This window comes from Pinus tabuliformis, chromosome 4_1 (assembly GCF_031772625.1).
Source record: "Pinus tabuliformis cultivar Carrire ecotype Pingquan chromosome 4_1, CPIR1, whole genome shotgun sequence".
Taxonomy (NCBI): domain Eukaryota; kingdom Viridiplantae; phylum Streptophyta; class Pinopsida; order Pinales; family Pinaceae; genus Pinus; species Pinus tabuliformis.
In genome coordinates, this window is record NC_142303.1 from 333,437,494 (window position 1) to 333,447,119 (window position 9,626).

At 41.1% G+C, this 9,626-nt stretch overlaps 1 protein-coding gene across 1 annotated transcript; it reads left to right on the forward strand.

The window, feature by feature from the left end:
* The first annotated feature begins 3,488 nt into the window (after positions 1-3,488).
* On the forward strand, positions 3,489-7,610 carry LOC149175638 (uncharacterized). The gene is made up of 3 exons (XM_089421188.1): positions 3,489-5,062; positions 5,324-5,697; positions 6,013-7,610. Exons 1-3 carry the CDS (start codon positions 3,489-3,491, stop codon positions 7,608-7,610), a joined length of 3,546 nt encoding a protein of 1,181 aa, XP_089277314.1.
* Positions 7,611-9,626: the final 2,016 nt, after the last annotated feature.

The following is a 9,626-nucleotide window of genomic DNA, read 5'->3' on the forward strand; positions in this document are numbered from 1 at the left end:
TTGTAACTCATGTGGATGCATCCTAAAGGATAGTTTGAGATGAATAGGCCATTTTATATGAACTAAAAATCTAGATAGCTTTAAAATCATGTTGGTGCTCTTGTAAAAATAAGGGCACCGATGCGTTCAAATAATAACCACACTGATGCGTTAAATAATAACCGCACTGGTTTCTAGGGTTTCAAAAATAAAAAAAGGAATTTTATCATGTTGGTGCATTAAAAAAATATAGTGCACTGATAAGTTATCTTAATTAGTGTGCTTTACTAGTAAATGCACCAATGCTTTTTACTAATAAATGCACCGATGTTCTGAAAAAGTGAAAAAATGCGACTTTGCTTTTTTCAAATTGAAAAATGAGCGATAATTGATATTTTGAAATCTAATTTCATAAAGTCTTATAAATAGTAAGAAGATATTCACTATTTCATTATTTTTCCTAAAATTTCAAGGGAGAGATTTGCAAGAGAGAAATATTGGGAGCACTGTGGTGCAGTAGAATACTTTGGAATAACATAACTATTCAGAAGATTATAATTTGAAAGGTATGGTGATTCCCTCAAAACCCTACATAATAAAAAAAATACTATTGATTTTAATAATAAAAAAATTTGCAATCTCTGTTCCTATTTAGATTTAAGTAAAAAAGAAAAAATCAATAATTACCTTAACCCCTTGTTTCTTCTTGCTTATGTGATTGAAAAATTTCACCTTAGGGTTTAACTCCCTCTACCACTTCACAATTAGGGATTTTCATTTTAGGCATTTTAGATTTAATGGGTTTGTGTTATTATAAATAAGGAGTTTTACATGTAAAGCAGGGGGGCCACTTATTGAATCAGATCCAAACCCTGTCGGCCCTGTCTGTTTAAAAAAAAAACAGAATCTATTTATCGATGCGCCTTGTGTAATATAGCACACCAATGCGCCCATGCCAAATTGCACCGTTAAATCCAAAAAACTTGTGTTTAAGTTTTTATGTTTTCATTTTTTACTATGATGGACGTGCTTTTATCGTTACATTTCACGCCGTCATAATTTAAAGTTATTTAAAATAAAATAAAATTGTTGTCGATGCTAAAAAATTAAACGCCCGGGTGTGTTTACTAAATTAAATACATTGGTGCGTTCACTCACATAAGTGCATCGATTACCAAACCTCTTTTTATCTCAAAATTATGTGATTTATTTATAAAATATATTTAATGGATTTTGTATTAAATGGTACAGGTTGTATATTGATAAAACAATGTCTGAAAAGTGCTTAAGTAACAAAAATACTGATCGGATTGAAAAGCAAGTAGTTAAGCGTTTCAAGTCTACAAAGTTCCTACTCTCTAGCATAAGCCTAACTTAACTAGTGGTCGGCTCTGCAACTAAAACCTAACGGCGAGGAAAGATAGGTGTGAACATGGAGGCCGAGGGCAGGAGCTTCATATGGCAGTAGAACCACAATGTGAAGACCAAGCACTGTGCGAGTATGGAGGCAGAGAAATAGGGATTCGAACGACAGTGTTATCGCAGTTTGGAGGAAGAACGCAGTGCGCGTTGGGAGGCTGAGTGCTGGGGTTGTAGCAAGCAAGTGGGTCCATAGTATGGAGGCTGCCAAGTCAGATATCTGCATCGAATAACAAATGGTGGTCCCGGGTCGTGATGCACAACGGGAGATGACTTTCGAATGTGAGACCATCGACATAGACCCAGCGCCAGAAGACCTTCTCGCTTGCTGGGGTCATGACGTTTCTGAGAAAAATCTAAAACACTTCTTCCCGAATAATGCAGTGTACCCTCGGTGTCTTGACAAGGCGGTGGGAGAAGGGAGTTTGAAGACAGGAGCTCAGGAACGGGCCTCTGTTACAAATCCTATATTGGAAGGGTTGACCACCAAACTGTCAAAGGCTCCGTCCAATGAAGAGGAAGGAGGGGAGCCGAAAGGTCTCGGAAAAGAGGAACAAGTGAGAAGATTGGCCCTTACCCCTGGGGCTAGGATAAAAAGGTCGGCTGTGGAGGTGGAAGAAGGTAACAGAGACAATGATGATAAAAAAACTGAGCTGTTTGGGGCGAAAAAGGTAGCGAATCCTGTTAAAAAGAATACAGGAAAGGGAGAAGCCAGGAAGGATGGCGGGGGTGGAAAGAGGAAGAAGATCAAACCTATCAGAATAAAGGAGGAGCGACCTAGTTGTGTGTTTGGAGTGGATATCTGTATAGATCAGGCTATGGAAGCCTCAGAAACATTATTAGTTGGTAGAGTCCGAGGAAGAAAGTTCTCGGTAGACTACATCAAGGATTGGGCTCAGTCAGAATGGAAAGAAGCACCGGGTCAGCCAGAACAAATCAAAAATTTGGACAGAGGATGGTTTTGTATTCGGTTTGGACATAAGGAGCATGTCGACTGGGTGATGGAAAAGAACTGGAGCTTCGGGAAGAGGCCAATCCTTTTTAGAAGATGGACGCCCCTGTTTGACGCCCAGAAAGAAAAAGAGGTGGAGTCCCCAGTCTGGGTCAAACTACCGGGTCTCCCTATGCAATTCTGGACTGACTCGGCCTTCACCTCTATTGGTAATACTCTGGGGAAGTTTCTCGACATTGATAGATCATACCTTCGATCTCACGACTGGGGAGTCGCCCGTATACTGGTAAGTCTAAACCCCAGAGAGGGCTTGGCGGACGCTATGAACCTGAAGTACCGAGGTCTTGAGTTTATTCAGACCCTGGACTATGAAAACCTCCCTTTCAGATGCCATCGATGTCATCAATATGGTCATCTAGCCCGGGAATGTCCTCTCGGACACCGTCGACGCCGAGGACAAAGGAGAAGTAGAAATAATCAGAAGGCAAACCAGAAGGTGATCATTCAGGAAACAGAGGCTCAGACCAAGGAAAGCGACCCTATGGCATCCGCTCAGGGATTGGTCCCGGAGCAAGGGAAGGCTGATGATTAGGAACAACCGAGGATTGCAGCAAATGAGTCCATCTCTTATCCGATGATTTCCCTTGGACCCTCAACAGCCTCTGAAAAGGTAGGGGAGGCTCAGGCAAGTTTTGTTTCTTTCCCCTTCCTCCTCCTTATGCTATTCTAATGCTCTATCTCTGTCTTGTTGTGATGATTCTGGTCCTTTAAGACAGCTCTTGAATGAAATGCCGGATCTGAGGATGGGTCAAGCCTCCATAGATAGTGTTATCATGGCCATTCCCTCCTCCCCATTGTTGACCTCTATTCCCATTGATGCTGCCTTTTCTGTCCCTCCTTCTGTCCGGAGTCCTGATCCCCCTTATAATCTTAGACCCTTGGCCAATAGAAAGGGGAAAGGGCTTGTTGTGGGTGGATTGGAGCTGGATATGGTGTCAACAGGCCAGAGGAAGCTAAGAGGAAGGAAAACTAATCTGTCGAAGGCACAGTTGAAGGTTGTCATCGACATTGCTGACGGGAAGCAGATGTCTCTACCAGGGGTGCTTAGAGCAAAGCGGACACCCTCTGCGAGTTTACGATGATCATCTTATCCTACAATTGCAGGGGTCTAGCTAGCCTACCCAAAAAGCTAGCTCTGAAGGAACTGGTCAGGTCCAACAAACCTGATATTATTCTACTCCAAGAAACTCTGGGGAAGGGGGAAGAAGTTACAGGCTGCCTCGTTAAGCTTCTTCTGGGTTGGAGCTTTCATGTCATAGACACCAATGGACATTCGGGAAGGGTGGCACTGGGTTTCAACATGAAGGTTCTTCGAGAGGTCTCCTCTTGGGGATGGGAAAATGTACTAGCTGTGGAACTATACTCCATCGAACTATGCATCCCCTTTCTCATTATCAATGTTTATGGTCCTGTTTTGGAATGGGAGAGGTTCTGGAACCCCTTCTTCGCTAAATCATTTATGGCACACCCAAATCTTGTAATCGGCAGAGACCTTAATTTTTCTTTGGGGATGACAGAATCTTGGGGGGTCAGAGCAAGAGCAGATCCCCTCACTGACTTCTTTCTAAATAAACTGGCCTCTTCTCTTCTGGTGGATGTCACTCCGCTCAAGATGCGCCCGTCGTGGAGGAATCAAAGAATAGGAGAAGAATGGGTCGGGAAGAAGCTTGACAGATTCCTTCTATGTGATTCGCTGACCGATAAGCTACAGGCTTTCAGACATTGGGTTGGGGAAGGCAGTCTCTCGGACCATCTCCCTGTTTTTCTCGAAGTGAAGGGTGCTTTCTCTAAACCGGGCACTCCCTTTAAATTTAATGCCTCCTGGCTTTTGGATGCATCCTTTATTAGCCTTTTCCACAGCACTTGGAAGAATGCTAATCTCAGCGAAGATGAGAGTCGCAGCAAGGCTTTCATAGAAAATCTAACAAGGATGAAGGCTGCCTCTAAGCAATGGGCCCTCCAGAAGAAACTGAATGAAGAAAAAACTCTGGAAAATGTCAACTCGGAGATAGCCCTTCTTGAAGACCCAGGTGGTAATGGTTATGGAACAGAAGAGTCTCGGGCCAGACTCCAAGAACTGGAGATGGAAAGGAAGAGAATTCTCCAGACCAGGGAGGAGAGTTGGCGCTTAAAAAGTAGAGCGATCTGGTTGCAGGCGGGGGACGATAACACCAAGTTTTTCCAGAACTATGCAAAAGGAAGGAAAAATTCTAATACTATCTGGGAAATGAAGAAAGCCAATGGTGATATGGCTCGATCTTTTGAAGAGTTAGCATCTTTAGGGGTCAATTATTTCAAGAACCTCTTCAAAGTGCCAGAGGAAGCTTCTATTGCTGAAGTTATAAGAGTCGCCCAGTTCTTTCCTAGGTTCATAGAGGAGGAAGGAAATGAATCCATCATGGCACCCGTTTCTAAGGAGGAGGTAGAAGATATTCTCAAATCTATGCAAAAGGACAAAAGCCCCGGTCCGGACGGTTGGACTGTTGAATTCTTCCAACACTTCTTCGAATTCATCGGTGACGAGTTAGTGGCAGTTGTGGAAGAATCCAGGCGCACAGGATCAATATACCATCCCTTCAACTCCACATTTCTCGCCCTTATTCCCAAATCTGACCTCCCGGGCTCTTTTGAAGAATTCAGGCCCATATCCCTGTGCACCTGTGTTTATAAAATCATTGCAAAAGTTATTGCCTCTAGATTAAAACCTTTTCTCTCCAAAAACATTTCCCCTAAGCAATTTGGCTTTCTCGACGGCAGACAAATTCATGAAGCGGTTGGAGTTGCTCAAGAAACTCTTCATAGTCTAAAAATTGGGAAAAAAAAAGGAGTTGTAGTGAAAATCGATTTGTCAAAGGCTTTTGACAGAATCAGCTGGCTGTACCTCAGGCTTTTGCTAACTCATCTGGGCTTCAGGTATGACTTTGTGAAATGGATTATGAGCTGTATTTCTTCCTCCTCCATAGCTGTTCTGATTAATGGAGCGACCTCCAGTTTTTTTAGTCCTGAACGCGGCCTGCGTCAAGGTTGTCCACTCTCTCCCCTTTTGTTCCTGCTGGCAGCAGAGGGCATCAGCCTTATGATTCACGACGCAAAAAGACAAGGGTCTCTCAAAGGCATTGAAGCAGCTAAAAATTTATGGGTTACCCACCTCCTCTTCGTGGACGACATAATACTGTTCAGTAATGGTAGCCTAGAGGATTGTAAGATGCTCAAAAGGATCATGGACCTTTTCCTGAAGGCTACTGGACTTTGTATTAATGAGAAAAAATCCTCTCTCACGTGCACAGGTATGTCCAGAGAAATGACGCGCAGCATGAAGATGGTCCTAAACTTCGATGTCAAAGCGCTCGAGGATACCTTCAAATACCTGGGCTTTCTTCTCAAACTTGATAACTACAGGAACAAAGATTGGAACTGGATCCTTGCAAAAATCGAATCCAAGCTGAAACATTGGAGTTTCAGATGGCTTTCCAGGGCAGGAAGGCTTGTGTTAATAAAATATGTTCTGATGGCAGTTCCAGTCTATTGGGCTAGTCTGACTTGGGTTCCCAAAGGAATCTTATCCTCAATTGACAAACTTTGCAGCAGGTTTCTGTGAGCAGGGTCCAAGACAGAGAAAGTCACCCCATGGATCGCCTGGGATAAAGTGGCTCGTCCTAAAGAGTGGGGAGGTTGGGGGATAAAAAATCTTCAATGCTTCTCCCAATATTTAGCAGCAAAACTCGCCTGGAGGCTCATTTCCTTTGACAACTTGTGGACTTCTGTTTCAAAAAGAAAATACATTGACCCTCTATCAACGATAGATTGGATCAGATTGCCAATAAAGACCTGCAAAAACTCCTCGGTGGTTTGGAAAGCTGTGGTAGCCTCTGTCAATATTATTGAGAAGGGATTGGCTTGGAGTGTGGGGGATGGCTCTCAAATCAGGTTGGGTAGAGACCCCTGGATAGGTTGTTCAGAGCGGTTCTCTCTATCTCAGGGGTTGGTTGCAGTTTTAAAAGAGAAGGGTCGATACACATTAAATCAGGTGGCCGATCCCCAGGCTTCCACCATATGGAGCCAAGGGTGGATGCAAGGAATAGATTTACAATTGGATGAAGAATGGCTGGAGGAATGGGAATCATATAGGAAAGACCTCCTCAACTCTTCAGTCAGGCTCTCAGACGCTCCGGATGAACTTCGGTGGGTCTTTGCTCAGAATGGCCTCTATTCTCCAAAGATGGGGTACAAATGGATGATGACCCAAAAAGGGTGGGAAAATCCGGCTTGGTGGGCTAAACCTCTATGGAAGTTAAAAGGACCAGTGAAAACCAGACTTTTCTTTTGGTGTGTCCTGCTCCAGAAAGTCCCTACTTGGGATTTTCTTCAAAGACGAGGTAGGATTGGTCCTGGATGGTGTCCCCTTTGTAAAGATAGCATCGAATCAGTTCATCACCTGTTCCTATTCTACCCTTTCAACTCTAGTCTATGGACCGAAACGTTAAGGTTACTTAAAATCCCTTATAGATGGGAAGGGCAGGGGATTTTGGAAGCTTGGCAGAAGTGGTGGAAAGAAGCTTCAAATGACAGAGAGAGATCCATTCCGCTTCTCATAACTTGGGGGACGTGGCTTGCTAGGAATCAGGTCATCTTCAAGGACTCCATCTTCCCGATTGAAAGATTGGCTGCAGAAGGAGCTGCTATTTACGATAGTATCCCTGTTCTGCAGGCTACTCCTTCTCCCAGGTTGGTTCGGCAAGAAACTATAAGATATTCAATTCCGTGGGCTTATTATGACGGGGCCTCAGACATTAATGGTCGCTGTGGGGCTGGTTTAATAATTCATTTTTCAAAGGAAAAGACTGTTAAAGCTTCGGTCGGCCTAGGCCAAGGCTCCAATAACTTTGCTGAGTTGAAAGCCCTCCACCTTCTTCTTTGCTGGCTTGTCCTGAGGAACGTGCAAGAAGTTCAGATTTTCGGGGATTCTATGAACACAGTGAGATGGTTCAATGGGACGCAATTATGCAGAAATTTCATCTTGCTTCCCCTGCTTAGAGAAGCTACTCGACTTAAATATCTTTTCACGGAGATTTCCCTTAGCCACATCTTCAGGGAAAGAAATTCTGAAGCTGATCGCCTTTCCAAAGAAGGTGTTGATCAAGACATGGGGTCGTGGACTGTTTTGGAGGAGGAGAATGGGGTGGTTCGACCTCTCGAATAGCCCATTTTCGATTAGCTATCATTTTTCAGAATCTGTTTCCTGTGCTTTGTACATAGTTGTTTTGCTACATTTGTTTTTCACTTTCCTGTTTGCTGATCCTCTTCAGGTCTTTCGGGCTGTTTTCCTTGTAAAAGGAGGCTCGGTTCGACTTGTTTTCCTTTCGCTTTTCCTAGTTTTTTAGAATCCTACTCGTGTCTACGCAGGATTCTCTTTTGGACGTTGTTTGCTCCTTTTTTTTGTGGACCCTCAGTCTCTGTATCATCAAATCCCTCACCTATTTTCCATCCTCTAATGGTTTCGGGGAGGTGTGCGCTTTCTGGTCGGGTCGTCTGCCCTGCCTCTGATGAGATTTCGGTGAGCGGTTATTACAAATTGTAATTTTTTCCTTTCATCCATCTGGGACTGACGCGCTGGCTCTTTGCCATCCGGTTGAGGGTGTTTGCGTTGGTTTTTGTATCAACCAGCTGAGACTTTTTTCTTTTTCCTACTACAAGGCAAAGAATGAGTCTTTCTGTAATGCTTTGCATATGCTATGTAACTACTATTTTTATCAATAGATGGTTTGAGTTTTTTCTATGGAAAAAAAAAAAAAAAATAAAAAAATACTGATCGACACAATGATAACACATCTAAAAAGGAAAAAAATGCGAGTTCTTTCTAAATTCTTTACAAAATTAATATGTTTGAACTATATGTAAGTTTAACTAATATGTGTTGGTTAGTGTGTGTCATGCAGAGCCACAAAATGAGGAAGCTCAATAAGATTCTTTCTGATCTAAGTGCAAAATAATGTAAAGTTTGATAGAAATTTTGCAGAAGGATGAATTTGGTGAATGAAAAAATACTATTCAATATGATTTTTTTTTCATTAATAGTATTCATAAGAATATTAGATAACATGCTTCAAATAATTTAATAATTCACATATATTTAATTTTCTACATGGACCAACAACAAATTTTTCTACATGGACCAACAACGAAGGAAAAACATGTCATTCTAAGAAAATAATAATTATAGAACATGTAAATGATGATGAATTTGTCCTTAGCTCATCTGGAGTGGTGTTCGAGGTTAATGAAAGGGGGAAAAACTTTTAAAAAACTACGAGGGATATAGTGGAATGAACGTATAAACATAATTTCCAATTACAATACAGGAATCAATCCAATGATCCAATAACCAAGTTATATTTAACTACGAGAAGCGTTTCGAGAGCAATAGTCAATGCGACCTGTCACACATGCAATAATAAAAACATACGACAACAAAAAATAATCATTCAAAAAGTAATATTCCTAATTTAAATGATTTTATAGAATTATATGTATATATTAATACAAAGCATTCATTTATTAATATCAACTTTGTTATATTTAGTTTTCATATATCAATATAAAAATAGTTTATTACTTTTTCAAGAAATTTATGAAAATCCCAAAGGATCAATGAGCTGATATCCGAAACATGCCAGTTGGAATGTCCAAAAATGTGTACAAGGAGATGGTCAAGGAAATTGACATAATTGCATCACCGTAGGAGCAATCTCAACAACAATGTGCTTCAAATGTATGTAATCATTGGATTTTTCTATTAGGTACATATACCCAAATAATTTAGCATTAAATATTAATTTTCAAGTATTTTCTTGCACAAAAGAAAACAAAATGGAACTCATTCCACACATAAAATAAGGTGACAAGGAAGAAAATGATTGATATCAAAGTTTGTGAGTAATTGTTAATATTTCCTTATAACAACTTAAGATTTCATTTTTGTATATTTTAAGTTGTTTTACAACAACCATCCTTGAATGTCTTCAAATAGGTGCTAACATGCAAAGAAGAGCCATCAATAGAACTGATTGACATTGGGTTAAATATGGCTTGTGAGTTTATGTTGGCATATCAAAAATTAATTGTGGAATTTGTAAGTATCTATGTTGTTTTACTTCTCTCAGTTTAAAATTAATATAACAAAAAATCCTTTATGTTAAATCTATGATTTATTATGGGG